The sequence below is a fragment of the Liolophura sinensis genome, chromosome 6, assembly GCF_032854445.1.
Source record: "Liolophura sinensis isolate JHLJ2023 chromosome 6, CUHK_Ljap_v2, whole genome shotgun sequence".
NCBI classification, from domain to species: Eukaryota; Metazoa; Mollusca; class Polyplacophora; order Chitonida; family Chitonidae; genus Liolophura; species Liolophura sinensis.
In genome coordinates this window covers 10,161,038-10,185,283 of record NC_088300.1, presented here as the reverse complement: position 1 = coordinate 10,185,283, position 24,246 = coordinate 10,161,038, and the positions used below count along the sequence as shown (strand labels likewise).

At 41.3% G+C, this 24,246-nt stretch overlaps 3 protein-coding genes across 4 annotated transcripts in view; 2 read left to right on the top strand and 1 right to left on the bottom strand.

Moving 5' to 3' along the window:
* LOC135467732 (serine palmitoyltransferase 2-like) overlaps positions 1–2,489 on the top strand; it is a 31,777-nt gene extending 29,288 nt beyond the window's left edge. Inside the window, exons 12-13 of the mRNA XM_064745557.1 lie at positions 329–434; positions 802–2,489. Of these exons, the coding sequence (XP_064601627.1) occupies positions 329–424 (96 nt within the window). The 3' untranslated portion in view covers positions 425–434; positions 802–2,489. The remainder of the gene's footprint in view (positions 1–328; positions 435–801) is intronic.
* Positions 2,490–5,556: 3,067 nt separating this feature from the next.
* LOC135468453 (probable enoyl-CoA hydratase, mitochondrial) lies at positions 5,557–12,472 on the bottom strand. Of its 2 annotated transcripts, none has more exons than XM_064746720.1 (3): positions 12,367–12,472; positions 10,524–10,719; positions 5,557–6,457 (listed from the first exon to the last, which is right to left on the bottom strand). In XM_064746720.1, the coding sequence occupies exons 2-3, from the start codon at positions 10,713–10,715 to the stop codon at positions 5,747–5,749; spliced, it is 903 nt and encodes a 300-aa protein (XP_064602790.1). In that variant the 5' UTR covers positions 10,716–10,719; positions 12,367–12,472; the 3' UTR covers positions 5,557–5,746. The 2 variants fall into 2 exon arrangements, with proteins under 2 accessions (XP_064602790.1, XP_064602789.1); XM_064746719.1 differs by having other exon boundaries at positions 12,277–12,466.
* Positions 12,473–12,557: 85 nt separating this feature from the next.
* The window catches only part of LOC135468656 (uncharacterized), a 65,860-nt gene continuing 54,171 nt past the window's right edge, over positions 12,558–24,246 (top strand). Inside the window, exons 1-9 of the mRNA XM_064747027.1 lie at positions 12,558–12,961; positions 13,749–13,983; positions 14,418–14,510; positions 15,111–15,296; positions 17,390–18,449; positions 19,386–19,479; positions 20,039–20,554; positions 20,869–21,264; positions 21,702–21,940. Of these exons, the coding sequence (XP_064603097.1) occupies positions 12,638–12,961; positions 13,749–13,983; positions 14,418–14,510; positions 15,111–15,296; positions 17,390–18,449; positions 19,386–19,479; positions 20,039–20,554; positions 20,869–21,264; positions 21,702–21,940 (3,143 nt within the window). The 5' untranslated portion in view covers positions 12,558–12,637. The remainder of the gene's footprint in view (positions 12,962–13,748; positions 13,984–14,417; positions 14,511–15,110; positions 15,297–17,389; positions 18,450–19,385; positions 19,480–20,038; positions 20,555–20,868; positions 21,265–21,701; positions 21,941–24,246) is intronic.

Here is a 24,246-nt window from a genome sequence, read left to right as displayed (position 1 = left end):
AGTGCCTGCTTGCCTGCAGAGCACACGATAAAGTAGTGTTGCCTAACGAGTGAAAGTGACATTGGCCAATGGAGTGTGCTATTGAATCGTAAGAGTGAAAAATGTGTATCAAGTGAATGTGGATGTAGTTTGCCTAGGGATAGATTAAATGTATGCCAGCGTGTAACTTTGATGAAATAGCTGATAATTAGTATTTCTGCATAATAAATGCAAAGGCTGCCTTAATATTACTCCGTTGTATGTTTTTAACTTATCAGCAAATCGTTGCAGGTATGTAAATGTTACTGTTGTGATGTGGAAAATTCTTGTACTTTTTGTTGTTTTGCAGGCCCTTCAAATTATAAATGAAACAGCGGATTACTTTAGAATAAAGTATTCATCCCAAAAACCAGAAGATTATGCAGAAGAATTTATTGATGATTGAATACTATTTGGTAAGACGAAAACAATTTAGTTTTCTGAGTGATACATTTTTTCGCTAACGTGTATCTGTCAACCTATATTGTAACAAGCACTTACATTGTGTATTCATAACTGAGCTCATAAAATCAAAGATTAGAGCTTTATCTTGTTTTGTAAACTAGAAACTAATTGTCTGTTTTAACTTCAAGGAATATTTGTACATGTTTTCATGTTAGTGGTAAGTAGCAAAGTATGTTGTGTGAGAATTTATTAAGAGGAACAAAGTGAACAGACAGGATGGTTTTATAATATATTAAATTATTTTGTGAATGATTTAATTTACATTTTGAAAAACAGGTTCATTAAGTATGTTATTTCTCATTATTCTTTGTCTGTCAGGAAGTCAAGCCAGATGATCTCATCGAAGAACAAATATTCTGCTATTAGACTGTAAGACCGTCCATCTTGTTGGGGAGTGCACTTACTGTCATCAGTAGGGTCATTTGACTGGGGATTGTTGTGCAGATTGTCATTACAACCTCAGCCATCTTGTACCCTGTGTATTGTGAGGTTAGCTTTGGTAGCATATCAGAGTCTTGCTGAGTTTACATATTCGTTGTGTTTGTATGCCTGGATTTAAGTTTTTTTCTTTTTCTATCAAAAGTTCCTCTCTGTGATACTGTACTCAGACCAAATCATTGTGAGCGTTAGGTGCTTTAGGAAGCTTTGATGACCAGTGTATACCAGTACATGCACAGTCCCTTTGTGGGTCAACATACCCACAAATACTAATTACTCTGGATTTTGATTTATGTTACATATGATTTAGCTTTTGCGAAAAAAGGCTGTGACAAAGGCCCCATATTTAGTACAAAAATTGTGAAATTCTGTACTTGACCTGAGCATTTTGCTTGTAAGTTTGTACTTAATTTTCTGTAAGCCATGATGTTAAAATGTGAACATGTAAAGAGAGTCATGTGAAATTAAACTTCAACAAAAATTGCAGTAGTAAGCGTTGCAAATGTGTTTGAAATTTGGTTTGATAATGTAGTTCTTTAAGGAAATAACCTTGACCTATTTTCAATTTTTGACCTATTAGTGGTTTGTCTACATACTATTTTCAGAGAATAGTATCCCAGATAAAATACATGTGAAACAGAGAAATCATTATCTCAGTAATATGTTTCATTTTCTCCAGGAATGTATATACATGTCTTTTGCCAACTACTGCCTGCCACTTGTAAGGTTTTGCATTGGTGTACATGTATGTAGCAAAAGCTCACCAAATCTGACTGCTGGTAACCATGATCAACAGATTGCAGCATTAACTTTATTATGGCCATGTAATAAAATCAAAAATGACTTTTGTCACAATGGATGTAACTGGAAATTTCTTCCCAGCTTTAGTTGTTTTGTTATGTTAGTGTATTCTATTTTTTTTTTAAGTAAACCATGTGTGTATATTGATATCTAGGTATGAGGAAGACAGAAAATAACTACATCTATCAAAATGTCATGAAGCATAATTGAAAGACATATTTTTCTTTGACTATTTTGTAATTGTCTTGCAATGAAAATTCTTCATAATATTTGATGAGTGTTAATAATGCAGGCTTTGTTTATACAGACCATGGTCACTTCAGCAAAGGCACCTCGGATAACTTGGTGTCCAGCTTTTTCCTTGAAGTAGATATGTCTAGCAATATTAATCTGTTTTTTCATTGTAATTATTAACTTTTCTTGATATTCACTTCCACATCAGCACATATTTTAGGAATTTGTCATCCAATAGAACATCATGTGTAAGGGGCATGTGTTTCCCAGCAATGGTTGTTTTGTCGCTAGAGGATATTTTAAATGTCTGACTTTGGGTTAGTATGTCAGGTTATAATTTTCAGACATTTATTGGAGTAAGACCATATTTGTTGTGTTACAGTGTTCCACACCGATTTAATACTTTTGGCCAAACGACACTGAATTTTCCCAGTGTTATAAGTTTGTTTTCTTTTTGTTGATCTATCTGTATCAACTGCGAAGTGTATGTGCACAGTGTAGTTCTATGCATATGTTCACTTCAGAAAGTTTAGAGTAAGTTTTCATGTATATATGTACATTGTTTGATAAATTTATTTGTATGTTTGTGAGACTGGATTCATGTTCAAGAGGCATAGTACAAAAAATATACTTGTACAGTGTGGGGTGGTTTTTGTGCCAGCATGCTAGACACTAGCTTCGAGATTGTTAGGCCATGTTCCCAGCTCAGCTTCTGCATTTCCCACTCTATTCATTACATTATCAAACCTGGAGCTTTGTCCTGTTGCCATTGCTGTCCCCGTGGTGCCAAAGGCTGAAGGCGTGCGCCACAAGAACATTTCCCCTGATTTTGAGTGATGCTGAATTGATATCACTTCATTATGTGAGAACAATGAAGACCGTAATGTTGCAATTAACATTCCATGAATTTATCTTTCTGCCCAACCCATGTCAAGTGAGGCCTACTCAGACTGAAAATGGTCATTACTGGGTAGTGAAGTTTGAATTACTGATGTGCCAGGTACATTTGTGTTAATTTTGACATTATTTGACTTTAGAATGGAACAAGGCTACATTTACAGCTTGATATTGAGAGTAGCACATTCAGAAATATCAAGTTCCAGGTTGGTGAATGGAATGGAACAGATCTTGATGTAGGCAGGGAAGAATGTAGCAGCTATCAATGGATGAACCAGACCATAACCGTTGAGGTCATAAGTGCAATTCCAGCTATTGGCCCTAACCATTGAGGTCATAAGTGTGTATCCAGCTCCTGACTTCAACCATTGAGGTCATAAGTGTGTATCCAGCTCTTGACTTCAACCATTGAGATCATAAGTGTGTATCCAGCTCTTTATTCAAACCATTGAGGTCATGAGTGTGTATCCAGCTCTTGACTCCAACCATTGAGGTCATAAGTGTGTATCCAGCTCTTTATTCAAACCATTGAGGTCATGAGAGTGTATCCAGCTCTTGACTCCAACTATTGAGGTCATACATGTAAGTTGGTACCCAGCTCTTTATCCAAACCACTGAGGTCATAAGTGTGTATCCAGCTCTTTATCCAACCATTGAGGTCTTAAGTGTGTATCCAGCTCTTTATTCAAACCATTGAGGTCATAAGTGTGTATCCAACTGTCAGTCCTAACCATTACCCTCTTGAAAAGTGCATTTTTGTATATTTTAAGGATTTTTCATGGATTTTAACATCTGGTTCATTTCTGCTCAACAATTGCTTCAAATATTGTCGTTGGATTTTGTTGTAATGTTTTGAGCAGATTCATTTTTTGGCCCCTCAGGTTAACTGTGAAAACAGATGGTACCAATTCACTTCTCTCCCACCAAAGAATACATAGACTTGGATTGCCTGTATGTGTTCCCACACCATTCCATGCCTTTACATGTACCTTGGACATAGACTGTGTCATCACATCCTATTTGTAAACACTGTTGTTTGGTCAGGAAATTCATGGAACGCAAAATCACAGTTGGGATTTGGACAATATTCCATTGACTGTCTCTTCTATTAGGGGGTGAGGTGTTATTGACAATATAGTTCCCCAGACTAACATAGCAGTGCGTTATAATGAATATAAATATGAGCTGGTTACAATATATGCAAACATGTTTAAGCAGACACTTTATATCAAAATGAATCAAGTCTCAACTTAACTTTTCAACCCACAAATATTGATCATAAAGAGAGAAAGTGAATCTTACTACATTTTAAGAGGATGTGTTTGATATGAAGACAATGTTCGACTTCTCAGACAGCATCAAATGATGGTAGGCTGTTGATAGATTGAATCCACTGTTGTCTCTCGCCAGCTTACAGCAGCAGCTTCTGTTTTGTTCAGCTCCATATGCGGATGATAAACTAAAACTGTATGAAGAGTTAGTATCACATTAAATGTACACAGCTTTAATGTTGTATTAATTGTATGTGGTACTAGTATTTGACTTTTGAGCTGATGGATTTAATAGGCAATGGTGAGAGTGCAAAAGACTTGTCTTTGTTATAGCCTACCATGGAAGTAGCACTCATTGTGCCTGCTTCTGAAGCGCTTTATGTTATCAGGTATGATATGTTGGAAATTTGTACATAGTTCAGTTTTATATCATACTTTCCTACAGCATGTATTGGTCTCAATATAACTATTTTCTGATCAAAGGTCTGTGTTCTCATTTTATTTCAAACTGGTTAAGGAAGATGGCTTTTTCTTGAGTGATATCCTTTTACATGCAATCTAAAGCAATCTTGGTATGACTAGAGGGGAAGGCCTCCATATACCAATTTGTTCTACAAGACCTAATATTTACAATGTTCAAGGCATCAAAATTGATGTGATGATGCTACATTTCTGTCTGCAAGCAAGGATGCTTTTTGCATACATTAACGTCATGTCAAGTCCGCACAATATGCCATTCAAAATATGAGAATGGCTTGATCTTGTTACTACCTCGTCGGGTGAGAAGGTAGTATTGGCAATCTTTTAAGAATTTGGGTATAAACATGTAAAGTGGTCCTATCACAGCCTTGTGACAGACCTTCCACAAATGCAAGTATTTCAATTTGTTTTAGAGCTATGGCTATACATGTAATGAACAGATGGCCTGTGAGTTCAAGTCAGCTCATGCTGAATTCCTCTCTGGGCATACACGGGAAGGTCTGCCAGCCGCCTCCCACCAATGCGGTCGCCGTGAGTTTAAGTCCAGCCCAGCAACCTGTGGATGCTTGTGGGTTTCCTCTGGGGCTCTGTCTGGTTTCCTCCCAACATAATGTTGGCCTCAGTGGTATAAGTGAAACATTCTTGAGCATGGCGTGAAACACCAATCAAATAAATAAATAACATGCTACATCAGTACTGTGCACACCTGATATCAAAATTCAACCGTTATATGAATGAGATAGGATTTCACTTCTTAGCAACAAGCAAATAGGTGTTATTTCTTAAACTGGATTTCTTTTGATGTCTTACTCACGAATATTTGACTTACATGGAGAGAGTCAGGTTTGTGGGTGGAGGAAACTAGACATAGTCCAAAGTCAACCACTACATCCTTAACACATCCTTACTTTATAAAGGGATACAGAATTGTTGCTGATTGGTGAGAGACAGACAAGACCAGGCTATGTCTTAGCTAGCCTTAATTTAGGATAACACACATTTATTCAAGATCAAGATTGCAGACCTTAACCCAGACCTCCATTGTCACTCAATCGCACTCAAGTGATTCTGTAACTACAGCTGAATACGTAAATTGAAATATTCACTGCATTCACTGTGTAGTTTTACACTTTGTCAGATATTCACAACTTTGGTTTGGGAGGAGTTGACCATGTGGTGTCCACACCCATGTCTCTTTCCCTCACCGCTTCCTTAAAGCCCACTTCCTGTGCTCGTTTTTGAAATGCCACGCCCTCTGGGGTGTGTCGGGTCATACCATCCATGAACGTGGCCAGCCTCTGAGAAGAAAACAATCCCATCATTTCCACAGCATTGTTGATGACTTGTTTCTGAAAGAACATTTGATTGGTTGGTACAGTGACCAATCGTTGCACTACCTTGTCCACAGCTTCATCCAATTGGCTGGCTGGAACAGCCTCTCCAATGAGACCAATGTCTGCTGCCTGTTTGCCAGTTAGTAAGTCCCCTGTCAGCAGAATGCGCTTAGCTCGCTCAAGGCCTACTCTGTACACCCACATAGCAGTTGTGGGACAGCCCCAAACTCTAGACGGGGGGTATCCAATGCGGGCGTCCTCCGCAGCTACTGTGATGTCACAGAGTAGAGCGATGTCACTTCCCCCTCCAATGGCCACCCCGCTGATCTTACCAACTACAGGTTTGTAACTTCTCCAGATAGACATGAAGGCATTGGTGCAAGCAGACATGAAGGTGTAGTCGATGTACGGGTCCCAGGGCATGGTCTGACTGCCCGGCACTGTGCCCCGCTTTGGCTCAGCAAAGATCTTCAGGTCATACCCTGAACAAAACACCTTACTACCGGACAGTACAATCACCTGGAGGGGAAAACAAGGAAAATAAATTCTATAAGTGACAAAGAAATCTGGGAACAGCTTGATTGGTTTTTCGGGAGAGCAACCTTAGCGATGGATTAATTCTGGTGGGTGCAATGCGGCCGCTTAAAACCTGGTCAATATCAACTGCACAGCCACCTCTGATCAACAGTAGTTCCTGCTCTAACTATTCATAAACTATACCATTCATACCATAGAGACCCACCAAGCACTACTGCATTTATCCCCCGGCACACGTTCAGCATGGACTACAGCAGTCCATCCCATGCAAATTCTCCATCAACTATTCTATTTATCCTGCACAAAATCATTAACTCTCCCATTAATTTGCACATATGCATCATTAACTATTCAATTCATATCCTGCAGATTCATCGTGAACATTTCCATTTATACCCTGCACACCCACCAAAAACTATTCCATTTATACCCTGCACACCCACCAAGAACAATTCCATTTATACCCTGTATACCCACCATGAACTATCCCATTTATACCCTGCATACCCACCATGAGCTATCCCATTTATACCCTGCACACCCACCATGAACAATTCCATTTATACCCTGTATGCCCACCATGAACTATCCCATTTATACCCTGCATACCCACCATGAACTATCCCATTTATACCCTGCACACCCACCACGAACAATTCCATTTATATCCTGCAGATTCGTCGTGAACAATTCCATTTATACCCTGCACACCCACCAAGAACTATTCCATTTATACCCTGCACACCCACCAAGAACTATTCTATTTATACCCTGCATACCCACCATGAACTATTCAATTTATACCTGCACACCCATCAAGAGCTATTCCATTTATACCCTGCACACTCACCGTGAACAATGTCATTTACACCCTGCAAACCCACCATGAACTATCCCATTTTATCCTGCACATCCACCAAAAACTATTCCATTTATATCCTGCACACCAACCATGAACTATCCCATTTATACCCTGCACACCCACCATGAACTATTCTATTTATATCCCGCACATCAACCGAAAACTATTCCATCTATACCCTGCACACCCACCATCAACTATTCCATTTATATCCTGCACATCCACCAAAAACTATTCCATTTATACCCTGCACACCCACCATGAACTAATCCATTTATACCCTGCACAACCACTGTGAACTTTTCCATTTATACCTTGCACACCACAATGAACTATTCCATTTATACCCTGCACACCCACCATGAACTATCTTATTTATACCCTGCACACCTACCATGAACTATTCCATTTACATCCTGCACACCCACCAAGAACTATTTCATTTATACCCTGCAGACCCACCAAGAACTATTCCATGTATACCCTGCATACCCACCAAGAACTAGTCCATTTATATCCTGCACACCCACCATGAACAATTCCATTTATACTCTGCACACCCACCACAAACTTTTCCATTTATACCCTGCAGATCCACCATGAACTATTCCATTTAAACCTTGCACACCACCATGAACTATTCCATTTATACCTGCACACCCACCAAGAACTATTCTATTTATACCCTGCACACTCACCATGAACAATTCCTTGTATGCCCTGCATACACAGCAAGGCGACGTTAAACCCCAAGCACTCACTCACTCACCAAGAACAATTCCATGAACCATCCAGCAGATCCTCAATGAACTACCCCAATTATCGTCTATATATTCTCCATATATTCCCTCCTAATCTTCCATACAACTATAATTTATTCTCTGCAGATCATTCAAAAACTCTTGCAGTAATTCCTCATTCAAAGAGGTTAACTCCAGAAAAATCCTTCTGTGACCTATGTGCTGTACTTTCAACATGAAACAACAGATTGAGTAAACAACATATGAACAAACTGTGCGTACAATATACACTGACCAATTCTGACCACTATGCCTCATTTATTTATATATTTATTTTTGGCTAATGTTTAGCTATTAAAGATTAGTGTGATCCAAATATGACAGCTGAGGTTAAACAGAAAAAATACAAAGTGATCTCACAAAAGTTATGAAATATTTCTACAAACACATACTGGTATGCTACAAATACATGTATGTTGGTCACTCCACAAACACACAATGCTAGAACTAAAAACGCATTTATTGGTATTGCTACAAGCACAGATTGGTAACTCAGTCTCTAAAATGACGTGGTAAACTCTAGATGAACCAATTGGTAACTCCACAAGCTGGAAAGACAACCGTTTCCATCAAAATTAACTTCAACTTCTTCTCGAAAACCAACCCCCATTTTAACAGTAAAATCATTAGATTTGGCCATTTTGGTCGAAGATCAGATATTTTGAAAATCCTTTATAAATCCTTTATCAGATTTCCCTTCATAAAATCAGCTGCAAACAAGCAAGCAAACACTGGTAATTACAACCACACAATGTTATTTATAAACCCAACAAGCAAACATTTGTAACTCTACAAGTACACACTGGTAACTCTACAAAGAAACATTAGTAACTCTACAAGCACACACTGGTAACTATACAAGCTAGCACACATCTGTAACACAACAAGCACACAGTGGTAACTCTACATGTAAGCACACATTGGTAACTTTACATCCACACACTGGTAACTCTACAAGCATCCACACACTGGTAACTCTACAAGCATGCACACACTGGTAACTCTACAAGCAAGCACACATTGGTAACTTTACAAGCACACACTGGTAACTCTACAAGCAAGCACACACTGGTAACTCTACAAGCAAGCACACACTGGTAACTCTACAAGCAAGCACAAATTGATAACTACAAGCAAGCACACATTGGTAACTCTACAAGACAGTCCACACTGGTAACTCTACAATTAAAATGGTAAAACAATGGTAAAAATCTACAAGCACACATTGGTAACACTACAGGCATATATTGTTAACTACCGTACAAACACACATTGGTAACTCTACAAGCAAGCACACAAGACAATGGTAACTTTACAAGCACACAATGGTAACCCTAAAAGCAAGAACACATTGGTAACTCTACAAATAATTAAACACAAACTGGTAACTCTACAAGCACACATTGGTAATTCTACAAAAAAGCCAACACGGGTAACTCCTGTTTCTTAAAGTGGGCCTCTATTATGCCCTTGCCTCAGTTAAAGGATTAGTGTCCAGATTTAGCTATTTTTCCTTAGCATAAAAATTTATGACCTGTTTACAGGTATGTTACTAGGTGGGCCTCTGAGAATCGTAATTATGACCAAAAACAATAGATTTACTACCCTGGCTGAAAACGGTGTCATTTTCGAGATGGATTCTAGCTACACAGAAACAAGCATACCGCCATGTAAATTTGAACCCACAGTGGACGATTTATGAGACTGACATTTCTGATCAGACTTTAGATTTCAAGTTTTCAGACACTGAATTTGATCTTTGTCCAGGCATTTCCAACCGCACTGGCAACACGAACTGGTAAGGCAAAGCTGTATCCTGTGCTACACTGTAGGTCTACATTTCATTTGCATATCAGATTTAATATTTGCTATTCTCTCCTTTTGTCTGCTTCACAATAAATATCATTCCTTCCCCAAGTGGATTTACTTCAAAATGGGGTCTCAGAAATTAACTGGGTATAAAACCCCTCTGTTTTGTGCCGTGAATCCACACTTTCCTGAGGGCCAAATTATCTGGAAACTTTAAAAATCCAACTTCAGGGTTCTTCAGGGACCTGTTTTCACAACCGTATACAGTACAGCAAACCATTTCGTGGAGAAATTCAATAAGCTTGTTGTCACTTGTGTGGCAATTTAACACTGAACTAAATGGTGAAGCTCTGACAGCTCGTAAAAGTTGGACTTGTATGACGTCATTCAGCAGATGTTACCGAGTAATGGCGGAAAAAATGCATAAACCCAGTCTCATTATCTAGTGATTTTAATGCCATATTACTCAGATTTATTGTACTTTTTTCCAATATTTTTTTACATTCAGTTTAACAATGTATACAGTAATGGCTTACTATTAAAAAATAACTAATCTGTACACTAATTCCTTAAGTACCTTTACATCCATATTTTCATTGGCAAGCTCGACAGCAGTTTGTAGTTCTCTCGGCATGTGATGATCAATGGCATTCATTCGCGCCGGACGATTTAACTGAATATTGGCAACTCTGTTCTTGACAGAGTACAAAATGCTGTTGAATACAGGCAGGCTTGTTGATGACATCTTCCTGCACCATACAGGGCTCATAAAACTGAAAATATACCTTTACATGGAGTCATCTGTGCTTATTTATTTCATTGGTGTTTTATGCTGCACTCAAGAATATTTCAATTACCCTAAATGACCTAAAAAAAAAAAAGAGCATTTTCAGAGGCAAATAAATGTCACAAAATATTATTAGTGTTGAAACTTATAATTTTCAAGTAGAATATTATCCCATGTTCCAAGCAAACCTCAAAACACCTTTTATAAAATCAACAGAGCTCTTAGAATCGGGAAACTTGGACAAGTTAGTCATGGACGAAATTTATGGTCATTTAGGGTATAAGATGGCGGCCAGCATTATGGTGGGAGGAAACCTGGTATCCATCTGCAGGTTGCTGAGCTGGACTTAAACTCACAGTGACCGCACCGGTGAGAGGCTCCTGGGTCATTACCACGCACTGGCGTGTTAAACCCCTCAGCCACAGAGGCCCCTGTGGATGTCATGAAAAGTCAAAGGTCAAAAGTGTGATGGTGCTCAATGACATTATCATTGTTGGTGCCAAGTTGCTGAATATTAGCCTGACTAATCACAAGAAAATTGTTTGGTACAGGTAGTGATGACAGCTAGAGCTGGATTCAATTCCATGGCCTTACTGGATAAGGGCAGATGTCCTCATACGGGATCAAGGAACTTAAGCTACACAGAGTTTGGGAAAAACCTCAAAATTTGTTCAAAACTTCTTAAGTTCCCCACTGGTCAATAATATGATGTCACAAAAAGGTTGGAATTTTGATACAATATTGATGTATTCTGATGTATATTAGTTCACTGACTGCGAATGTGCTCTGTCTTTTTCTGAACCTTTGAAATTTTTGAGATATACCCAGAAAACTTCACTAGAAAGAAATTCAAGCCTACTGACATAACATGATGGACTTAGAAGCTAAATTTGTTTCATGTCTGGAACAAAAACAACTTGACAGAAATTATTGAGTGAGTGAGTGCTAATGGTTGAAGGGTTTTTTCAGTCATATGACGACGGAGTCCTTAGAGTGCACGTAATGTGCCTCCTTGTTGCAGGATGAATTTCCACCACCCTTTTATCTAGTGCTGCTTCACTAAGACGACTTACTGAAGGCAAATAAGCTGCTCCACCCAAGCCATTATACTGATACGTGTCAACCCGTCGTTGCACTATGCCCTCAATGCTGAACTCCAAGCAAGGAAGCTACAACTTCCTCTTTCAATGTCTTAGGTGTGACTCAACCCAGGATTGGATGTAACACCCCCAAACAGAAACTATTGAAACCTAGTTATGTTGTAGATAGGCTAGTGAAGTCTTGGGACACATGATTTGACAGCCGTATTGGTTTTATATATAAAAATAAATATATATAAAACCAGTGAGGCGATTGAGCTGAAATATTAACAGCCTGCAGAGCTTATAGACATATTTAATTGAGAAACATATGGTCCTCCTAGGTTCAAAACTGTAAAATCTCGCTATTGGGTGAAAATGTAATGGCACAATCATTTTCGCCCTTTTTCCGGCTCCCCGTATAACACCACATGAAATTGGTGTCGCCTCGTCCAGAGGTTTACCTCACAAAATCTTGGCAAATCGGCCTAAATCTAGACATGACAACGCAAAATTTTTTGGACGTTACGACACTAAGCGGTTGAGGCTCATACCCCGCTTATATTTCTACATCGTCTGTTGAGTATTTGCCACATTAGTTTGAACCGTAAAATTTTCACGCATGCAACCATAAAGCCGAGTCAGCCGCCCATCAGCCTCTCCACCTTCTGGAGGTTTTCTCCTGGAAAACGTTGTGTGAGGAGAACAGCGTGGTATCTCGCGAGACGTTATCAGTGACATTATGTCTGCCTCCAGTCTGTGCTTTTCTTGTTTTACTCTTTGATAATCCGAATTTCTCTCAGTCCCTAATCAATTTGAGCAATCATGTATCAGAATTGGCATCAGATGGGCCAGGCACCCAACGATATGCAGCAGATGAACCCTCAGCAAATGGCCTACCAACAGCAAATATATGGTTGGTATTATCAACAACAACAACAGCAACCATGGGCCGCACAACAAGGGTACGGCGGGGTGTCATCGGTTCTGAACACAGGGCAGCCGCCGTTACCACCACAGCCACCACAGCCTCCACAGCCCGAGGGTGATCCCCCAGTCGCCCCTGCACCCCCACCCAAAGATGAAAAGCCCCCGCTACCTCCTGACCCTCCACCTTCTGATGATGGACAGTCAGCTAAGGGGGAATCTGTAAGTATTGTCCTATTCATAGACCTGTACTGTATTTACTCTGAAATAGGGCCTGCGAGAGATACGAGTTCTTGGGAGTTCCATGTGGGGGTGCTCGCGCATTTACGGGAAGTTGGAGTTAGAAAGGCCTCCATTCGCCCGACACTAATGCGTGAACAGCGGATACTGCCAGGGTTCTAACCTCAACTTCTGAGGTTGCAGAACTGCCGAGAGCTTGCATCTCTCATAGGCCTTGTACAGTTGTTAATTTGCTCTAGTGGTAGAATACAATGTCATTTTATTGAAGAATGTACTTTTGAATTACACGATGGATGCCTTGAGAACAACAAAGAAAGGCAGCCCAGCCTAAAGTGTACAGATCCCAACATAAGTGAGTAGAAGTGCCGTATTGGCTCTGGCTATTGTAACTCTAGATTGATGCACATGGTAGAATGGCCTCAGTTCATTGAAGAGTCACAATTAACACCAAAGAAGTGGGCTGCCAACCAACTAAGGCAGGAATGCCGGTGGAATGCCAGAAAGAGTATATATATCTTGTATTATTACGAAGATCATGAAATGTTGAATCGGCTTGTTGGATATATTTACTTTCAATTTTAAGGGTTTATTTCCTCATGGTTTAGACATGTTCTTGCCACAGTATGGCTATAAAATTGCAAATGTCATTTAAGTGGCATTTAGCCATGATCATTCATTTATTCAATCTTAAGGGAACAGAGAGAAACCCATTTTCAGATGATCCTATCCGTAGATATTATGTTACATGACTATGTGTGTTACATTCCAGAGCTTGACACCATCTGATGATATTGAACAACAGAAGCTGTCACAGCTTCAGATGCAAGCACAACAATGGCAGCAACAGCAACAACAGCATCAATATCAACCACATCAACCACAGCAGTCTCAGCAGTATCAGGGCTGGAGCATGTACCAGCAGCCTCCCCCACCCCCCAGGGATGCTCCTAACCCATATAGCAACACGCAGAAGCCACCACCTCCATCACCAACAAAAACACCAGGTAACTAATAGAATCCAGGCATGTTTTTGTTTCTCACAAATGAATTTGGTGGCCAAAAGTTACAGTTGTTACTGACAGAAATTTGTTCAGAAATACTGAATCATGTATCTGAATCTGCTGTCTCTATCATTTTTCTGATAATGACCTGATGGGGCCCCATGGCCTCCGTTTTTACACGAATGACCCGGAAGCCTCTCATCAAAGTGGTCGCTGTAAGCTCAAGTCGAGCTCATGCTGGTCTCCTTCCTGACCATATGTGGCATGTGCCCATCTCCCATCATAATGCTGGCTGCCGAAATATAAGTGAAATATTCTTGAGTACAGTGTAAAACACCAATCAAATAAATAAATATAATGAGATAAGAAATCCAGAAATCATGCTGTGGAATCATACTTGACCATACCAGTAAAGAAATAAATGCTGTTCTCTACAGAAGTTGAAGCCATACTGAAAGAGGAAGAGGAGTTCAGTCAGCAGTATTCAGATTGGAGAAAACAGTACGATGATTGGAAAGAACAAAACAAAGGTATGCCATCATGCAGGGCTGTCACTGTCATTTGGGAGAAAATTCTTCAGTTTTGAAGATTTCCATGGGGAACTACGAGGCTTTTTAACTTTTTTTCTACATTTTAACCCTGACAACTTTTGTCTGTTAAAATACTTTTGAGAGTTTCATTACAGTGTAATTTCATTGGTTGTAATGTTCATCGACACAGAAAAAAAACATTGTCACATGAAACATTCAGTTGTTGGTGAAATATTTTATAAGAAATGTTTTCTTATAGTTATACTTAAACTTAAAACATGTTAGTCTTTGTCCTTCACAGTCTGTAATAGCAGGTCTGGTTGCACAGAGCATGACTTGAGTTTTGTGGACATTGCATGGTGACACAATCATGATTTGTGTTCTGCCTTTGGTCAGTGTGAGGGTGCAGGTTTGAATCCTACTGTGGTTGAGTTGGCTGTGGTTTCAAGCCAGGAGATAGTTTCAGGTAGCTGAATGAAGAGCATGTAGGTTACTTTAGGAACAATTGTAAAGCAATTGCCATCATATAAGTACGAAGTTAAACCCTTGTCGTATAGCTTTGTGAAGAAATATCATGTGTGTTGTTTTTGTTGTTTTCAGCTCACCCTAACAAGGAACTGTTTCAGCAGTATGAGTCACAGTGGAAGCAGTATGAAGTACAGATGGAGCAGAGGAAAGCTGACATCAAGACAAGGAAAGAAAAGGTCCTGCAATCTGCAGCCAGTGCTGCTCCCTCATCTGCCGGCCCAGACCCATCCAGTACCCAGGGTAGGACAAGTGAAATAGGTAGCTAAACAGACCTGCTGAGTTGTATTTAATGGCTGCTTTGAAAGCCAAAGACAAAAAGGTATTTAAAGTACTTTTAAAAATGATGTTTGTCTTGTGTCAACAAAAACTGTTGGCAGTGGTGCTCAAGATGTATTCAGAATCTGATTACTTCTATTTAAAAAATTCTGACAGTTTTAATAACTTCATGATTAGTGTCTGAAACTAAAATCTATTTTCTATACAGTACAGCTCGGACTAAAAGTCAAAAGCAGGCATAGATAAGTGTGATCCTGGAGGTCTTATAGAGAGCTTGTGGAGCACCTGCGGAGAGTTCCAGGGCAGACAGTCGCCTGCAGAGTCAGTGATCTGCCCACTGTCACTGATCACACACACGTGCCTGAGAACTGTCATGTCTGTGGAAAGCTGACGACAGAAAATTTAGCTCTTTGTTATGGCAATCTTCTTTTAAAGTAGTGATTTATGTGTGAGTCCACGTGAGATTCATAATGGATCACCACTGCTAAAACTAACTCTACATTCTTCATCTCCCTAGAACTGGAAAGTGCCATTTTGATGTGGAGGTCCATGAAAGCACTTGATTTTGTTTGTGTCATGTGAAGAAAGTTATTCGGTGGTAAGAATCTGTGAATCAACTGGCAATGGACATGCACCTAAAGTGGCTGCCAGTGGTATGTACGCGGTAATAGTTTTGTGCCACTATAGACTTCGGTTTCTCTGCCAGAGGGCGCTAAGATTGCCATTTTTTGGTTTGGCGGTAACAACTTAAGCTGTCATTGAGTGTGATTTGGTGTGTGAAAGATAACATTAAAGATGCCAGACAACTGTTGTTTCAGTGATGAATGGCTGCAGTTCCCAGATTTCAAGGACTGGCTTTGCGCGACGCCAGCAGTGTCAGTCGGGCACACAGCCAATTGTGTCTCCGAAGAATAGATGTCTCCAGTATGGGCAAGTCCGCCCTGGACTACTCATGACTGACAGTGGTGCTGTTTACAAACACATGTGTTGTGCGAAAATATTTTAAGCTGCGTTTTTTATTCTGAGGGACAGTGGAAAATTTATAAGAATCAAATATGGGTTGTCTGATTATCAGTGATGTCTGCACCGACTGAAGGTTATGGCACCAAGGCTGCGTACCGGTTGAATGCCACGGCATGGCTGTACCACGCTTACGAAAACGAAATGACCTAAAAAAGTATTCAAGCTGTGCCTGGTGTCACAGTTAGTACGCGAAAGCGGAGATTGGGACTGGTGTTTGAGGAACTTGAATTTGTATTTTAAGTACTTGAAAGTACTTGAAAAGTCCTTGGATTTTTTAGTTTGTCAGGCCTGCGAACCCTGAATACACTTTATTTGAATTTTTGGTTTAACACTTTATTTGAATTTTTTGGATTAAGACATGAGTGTGAAGGATCATGCAAAGGCAAGGCCACACAAGACTGCTGTCTGCCTGTGTTGGGGCGATGTCCTAGGTGGGAGGCATGCGGTATTGCACATGCTTTATTCACAAGAAAATCGCGTTTGTTCATGTGAAGATTTGCCGACTTTGCTATGAAATATCTGCTGTAAGGTTCTTTATGGCATAACATAAATGGATATCAAAATTAATACGCTGATCATCGATACCAGTTGATGACTTAGATCGCATATTTACTCCCTTAAATAAGTCGCTTAATCCACTTGAACTGATTTTGTTTTGCTGAGGTAGGTTACATATTGCAAGATAAACTTGCCGCTTTTCACAGCTAGAATATGCTAACATAGCTGAATACACGGGGACTGCACCTTTGCTTGCAAACTAGCTAGGATAGTATATTCATAACTTCGACGATAATCCTATGCGCCTCAGTAGCTCAGTAAAGTGTTTGTCTCATGTCAGTAAGGCGTTATTCAGTATCTCAGAGCATGATATGAGTGGTAAATAATTGACCTCTAGTCTGAGCTGGACTGTACCTGTTGTGATTTTGAAATGTTGAGTTGGAATGAATGAATGTGGCTGAATGCCACATCAGTAATATTTCAGCCATATCATGGCGATTGCAAAGTTGGATCCTGAGGCCAACAGGTGCATGTTTTTTTTTTAACATTTTCAGGTTTGGGGCCAGGCTCGCAAGATAATGCTGGAGGGAATTACAGCCAAGGGTTTGGTTATGGAGACAATCATCAGCAGGGATATGGCTACAACCAGCAGCGCGGTAGAGGAGGACAACAACAGGGCTTTAACCAGCTCAATCAGCAAGCATGTGGAAGTCCTGATTTTGCACGTGGCCGTGGACAAGGTGGTGGAATGCGAGGCCAGAGAAGAGGTGGGCCTCAGGGAGGCTTTGGCCAGGGGAGAAGCCAGGCGTTCCAGGGGCAGACTTTTGAAGGAGGTCAGAATGATATGGATCAGGGTGGAGGGGGTTTTATGGGGAACCAACAGCGACAGGGCTGGGACAAGGATGGTGGAATGGGCCAAGGAAACAGAGGCCGCGGAATGAGGGGCGGCTTCCAGCGAGGCCGAGGTGGGCCTGGGCCTAACATGGGCAGAGGAGGACCACAAGGCTATGGGGGAGAGGAGGGCAACCAGGATGACCTGTCACAGCAGCTCGGAGGCCCTGGGCAGCGGGGGCGAGGGTTTGGTCAGAGGGGCCAGGGTTTTGGTAGGCCCTGGGGGCAAGTTAACCAGGGGCAGGGCCAGCAGCGGTTTCAAGGCCCTGGGATGCGGGGTCAGGGATCTGGGGACATGGACATTGAGCCGTCAGAGGACAACCAGGAGGACATGGGGACAGTGTCCCAGCAGGGTGGCTATGACTTCTCCAATCAAGGACAGCAAGGCTCCATGAGCATGGGGGGTCCTAGACCCCGAATCCCCAACCAGAGAGGAGATCTTTCTGGTAGGGGCGTTGGTAGAGGAATACGCTTCCCTGGGGCTCAAGGTAGAAGCATGGGTCAGTCTGGTTGTTTCGACTCCAACCGGGGGATGGGCAGCAGATTTGGGGGTCCAGCTGGGCGAGGCATGGTGCGGGGAGGAGGCCCCCGGCAGCAGGGTCCTGTGTCCTTGATGGACCTGAAGGTCCCAAAGCCCACACAGAAGCTGGGTGAGGAGTTTGTGGATCGGGACAATGAGGACAGGGGTAAGCCTGATGACCCCATGAACAGGGACATGGATAGGTTAGTATGTATAGTACACACATGTAGTCTTATCCTAATACTTTGAGTGGAATAAACTCTGGCTTCCAAAACTTCAGTAAGTGGTGGTAATAAAGTCAAGACAATAATTATGATTAGATGGGATTTAGGAAAAACTTCCCAGGAGCTTGTTTCACAATATACACATACTTACATATTGACGTAATACTGTAATTCTTTAACCTTTTCATGTTTCTGCAAGGTGTTTATTCAAGGATATTCTGAAGACATTATTTTGTGTGGACTGATAAAATTATACTTTTTGTGAAGCCTTGAAATTTGTCACTCCCACCAGTGTTGTTTTGTCTTCAAAATCAAATTGAAACTATGCATAAATTGCACTGAAAGTTTCTCTTTCATATGTGTAAATGTTGAGGAATTATGGGACCTACAGTACTGGTCACTGTGGATGTTACATGCACATTACACTACTTGCACTTGGTGAAACATGCGTCAGTGTCCACTTACTCAAAAAAACTCTGAACATTAATACAGGCACGTAACTTCATTGGTGATATAATGCCCACAGTGCTGGTTAATGTGGTAGACTTGATGTGAACTCTAATTTACTTTATTTGTTCAAACTATAACATGCGACAAGTACATCTATGGAGCTGAGAAAAGGAAAAGAGAAAAATGGACAGGTGTTTGATATGCTAGAGGACTTAGAGCTCAGATTCATGTGAAAAACTACTCTGTAGATTGGAATAATTTTTCTAACCAGGGTTCTTGAAAAAAACCTGTGTTTCTTCAACAGACCAGATTTTCCCCACGTTTTTCCGTTCTGTTTTTGATATTCGTAGTAAGTGGTGAAGAAAGTGTTGTTACTTTAATTTGGTCAAAATGAAAGGTTAAGCAAGATAAACAATCCATTTGTTATGTATTGAAAGCATACTGGAATAGTTTTGCTTATGACAGAGGCAGTGACCATTCCAGTGACCAGATTGGCCAAGGGGAAAGCACTGCAGCTAGACAAGGGGGGAGCACCCAGGCTGAGCAGCACGACAGAGAGGTAATAATGAAATGCCTTCTAAAAATAAGAAAGTAGCAACCGTAAACCCATTTTACCTGATGTTGATGTCATCTTTTATACATGAATGGTATGTTTTATCCAGACTGTCTAAAAGAGATAAAACATTGAGGAACAACTTTGGTCTGAGCTGATCCTTGACAACAGTACTACATGTATGTGCACACAGTATGCCAATTGCCCATCAGTCTGGTTCCACATGATATTCTGTATACCTTGAACGTGGTGTCAGGTAAAATACATAGTTATCAGTGTTCCTATTGGCTGAACATACAGTTTCACATCCACAGTATGGGAGGCTTTACCCTTGCATGTGGAAGGGTTGTTACGACAAATTTACATACAAATGGAGTAGTAGGATGCTGTGTTGGAACCATTGAGCAGAGGACAATGAAGATGTTCTGTGCCTCCCCCTACAGCTGAAGCTGTTAGCACCACCTGACATCTTGATTATGTTAACATTGTGTAGAGATCTAATTGTGGTTTGTATCTTGTGACTTGTGGACTCCAGTTCAAATTAAATATGCCTGATATGTTGAAGGGAAGCATCACAGGCTCTGATATAGGTCACGAGGGCCATATAGAGGACGATGAAAATATGGACATGAACCAACCATTTGACAACCAGCAGTCCCAGCACCCACGTTTCCCCGTGCAAAGGGGCATGCCACGTGGGCGTGGCCCTAGAGGGAACTTCCAACAACCTCGTGGCACAGGCATGCCACGCTTCCCTGGACTCGATGGGGGCATGGGGATGCAGGGAATGCGGGGTGGAAGAGGACAGCGCTATCAACGAGGAGGAGGGTTCATGAGGGGTCAAGGACAACGGGGAGATACCCCACAAGGGGAAGGAAACTATCACCCTAACCAGTCATTCCAGTCAGGGCCAGAGGGAATGAGAGGCCGGGGACAGGTGCGAGGTAGAGGTATGATGATGAGGGGTAGAGGCAGAGGAATGGGATTCCCAACTGGAGACCAAGCAGGTGCCACCTCAGAGACTGGTGAGAATCAGGAAGGAGTAGTCTTCCAGGGTGAGGACGACGTACAGGAGGAGCAGGTAAGGGGAAGGTCACTAATCCACTAGAGCTCAGCAGGGCTCACATTCTGGTTTCGAGAAGGACGTAAATATTTCATCACCAGTGAGAGCTGAGTATACTGATTAGCAGTCATGGTCAGCTTTCTATCATTTATGTTTCAAAGCCATTGGCGTGCTCTGTGTGTAGCAACAGCTTGTCAAAAATAATAATTTCATCTGTTTCTTTTGATGGACGTTCAGTAATTCACCTGTCCAAATATGTTCCCGTTAAATGTGAGCAGTGAGAATTGTGGTCAGTGTATAGTCTCTGATTGTCCTCTTCTTCTCCCTCTCAGGGTTTTCCTGGGCTTGATCATGGTGAAGAATCAGAAGAAGGGGATGGACCCCAGATGAACCAGGGCAATCAGTTTTTAGTAGGCGGTGTGTTCCGCGGAAATTGGCGTGGTGGAAATAGAGGAAGGGGTGGAGACCATGGGCGTGGTGCTGACCGGGGACGAGGCATGGATGGTGGGCGTGGCATGAATCGTGGGAGTGACATGGATGGTGGGCGTGGCATGAATCGTGGGCGTGGCATGGATCGTGGGCGCGGCATGGATCGTGGAAGGGGAGCAGATCGTGGAAGGGGAGGAGACAAGGGGAGGGGTGGAGATCGAGGAAGAGGCATAGATAGTTCGCGCGGCCGTGGGCGTGGCAGAGGGGACCCAATGGAAAGAGAAGAGCTACCTCTAGATGTAAGAAATCCATTCTGTATTCATCTACATTCCGATCACTGCTGTGCTCATTCAGTTTTATCTGCTTTTTTTTTGATCAAAAACTCACATACTCACTTCATTAGCTCATATACATGGTGACAGTCATTTTATCAGTGAAGAGATCTGTGCCGAATCTCAGATCTGACCCTATTTAAATATTTAATGTGAAAACCTTGAAAACAAACCGTAATGTAACATGAACATGTGACATTGGCAGTCAAGGGAGGGCCACTCCTGTGCTATAACTGTATGGATGTATTTATTTGATTCATGTTTTATGCTGTACTCAAGAATATTTCACACATATAACGGCGGCTAACATCATGGTATGTGGCTTGTATTTATGTCTGTGTGATAGTATTGAATGTGTCTTGTTTATCAGTGTGATGTATTTATCTGTATGTGTGACATTGCAGCCTGTTGATCCGTGGAGGGGTGAGGTACTAGATGATGGCCCCTACAGACGGGATATGTATGATCCTCCCGGGGATAGGTTACGACCCTACCTCGACCCTTACGGCCTTCCACCACGTGACCCGTACTATGAACGATATCCCTATGATGACAGACGGGATCCATATGGGGAATACCCTCCCCCACTGTCTGAGTATGAGCGACGCAGGATGTACTATGATGACCCATATGCCCCAGAAAGGTGAGAAGGTCGTACTGGGGAAAAATTAGATAGAAGAATGTTTTGTTAGGTGTGTTAAGAATACCTGCAAGCGATTATTATCCTCTGACCAATTACTATAATTCGTTGACCTGTGTGCCATACCATCAAATTTGCCACCTTTACTTGAGTGATTGAAACTTAAAACATGATCACAGTGGTGGGGTGGACGATTGTTTTCTCACCTTGACCAATGGCTAGACAGACACTGACACGGGAGTGCAGTGCACATGCTTGGCGAGATGAAAGTAGTCCAGTGAATACAGGCTTAAAGAATTCGAGACAACATCTTTATTTTTATCCACGAATTAAAATGAAGAAAGTATCAAGCCACATTTGTTTACAAAACTGTAAATTCCGAAACTGTCTCAAAGCATGTTCTTGGCAAGGGACGACTGCTTCTCCAGCTGTCAGCTACACTGCATTGGTGATTGCATTATACAGATTGAAGTTTTCCAAGCCTCACGCATGTGGTGTTTTGTCATCCCATTTTAGAAGTGTTCTATGTTCCCACCATTTCATTTCAGAAACCGTCAGTTATACAAGTAAACATACTCGGGACAAGATTTCCTAAATTAATACATGTTCAAACCTTGTTCTCGCATTATTGTGACAACTGGCCGCCATGTCTGTACATCAGTATATTGGCATTGAGCCCGTATAGGTAGATGAGAACAATCTCCAGACATACCTGATTTCATGAAAGGGCAATCATAAACTGAACATGCATGGATTGAACAGCGTGTTTGCACGTGTGAACATGGATGGCCATAATCAGCTTCATATTGCAACAGTTGTAAACATTGTGTTATTGCAAGAGTAAATCTATTCCTATTCATACTCAATCACTGCGTCAGTCCTACAGATAACTGACAGCTTACAGAATTCAACATTGACCAATTAGATGAACTTATTTTCATTCATCTGCCCCGGATCAAAACGATTATGAAATCTCCTGCCAAATCTAGACTAGTGCCTAGTGAAGAGCTGAAGGATTTTAATTTGGATATTTAGGTTTGATCTTGTTTCTAAACCATTCTAGTAAAGCCATCCTAAAGTCATGTGCCAGTATAGGTGTCATGTGCCAGTATAGGTGTCGTGCACCAGTATAGGTGTCGTGCACCAGTATAGGTGTCATGTGCCAGTATACATTGTAGGTGTTTTACAAAGATATTGATAACACTTACATGTTATCTTTTTACCACGGGTAGAATTCAAAACAATTACCAAAACAACAGGTGGTCGGATCGGGTCTCTGCTGTGATTGTCGGGTTCTACAAACAGTGTTGGAACCCTGGTATATACCGGCCCTGCTAGCACAGTTGGTAGAGTGTCCGCTTGAGGAGCGGTAGATTCAGGATCAATCCTGGGTCGAGTCACACCTAAGACTTTAAAAGAGGAAGTTGCAGCTTCCTCGCTTGGCGTTCAGCATGAAGGGGATAGTGCAACGACTGGTTGACCCGTATCAGTATAATGGCTCGGGCGGGGCTGCTTACTTACCTTCGGTAAGTCATCTCAGTGAAGCAGTACTAGATAAAAGAGCAGTGGAAATCCGTCCTGCAACAAAGAGGTATATTACATGCATTCTAAGGATTCCTTTGTCCTCATATGACTGAAAAACTGTTATGTACGACGTTAAACCCCAAGCACTCACTCACTTACTTAAATGCTATACCCAGAGATGGTTGCGATTTGCATATCAATACAACTTGGCTGTTTATTTTTTAATACACTGTCAGTTTTAGATTAAGCTTTCCTCTCCAAAATTTCCACACAAAGAATGATATTGTTAGATCATGAAAGCCTCCATTGGTAAGGTGTGAAGACATATTTATGTTTTGATGCAAACAAAGTGATTTTTTTATGAGAAGAAATATGTAATGCTGAGTCTAATTTCTGTATTTAAAGGTGCCTTGTTTTTTAACAATGTTTTGTTCAATCTACAGAAAAAAACCCCCTAAAAAACGCTTGAGTTGGACCAATTATGGCAGGTTAATCAGAGTACATGCAACAGACAACTATTTTCACCTGGCGTTGCATCGGCTCAGGCTCGTTACCAAGAACAACCAAGATCTGAGTAAAAATTTAGTGTCTCACTAACATGTTCGCTGTACCTGCGCGTGTGTTTGTCAGTTTGCTGCACAAGTCTTACAGATGAGCTTATATAATAAATTAAGTTGTGTAATAGGCTGTTAAACAGTTTGGCGTCCGTCATTGCCTGTAGTGAACAAGTGATAGTACACAAAAAAGTACACAATGTGACTCGACAAATCACCTGAGCGAAGGGG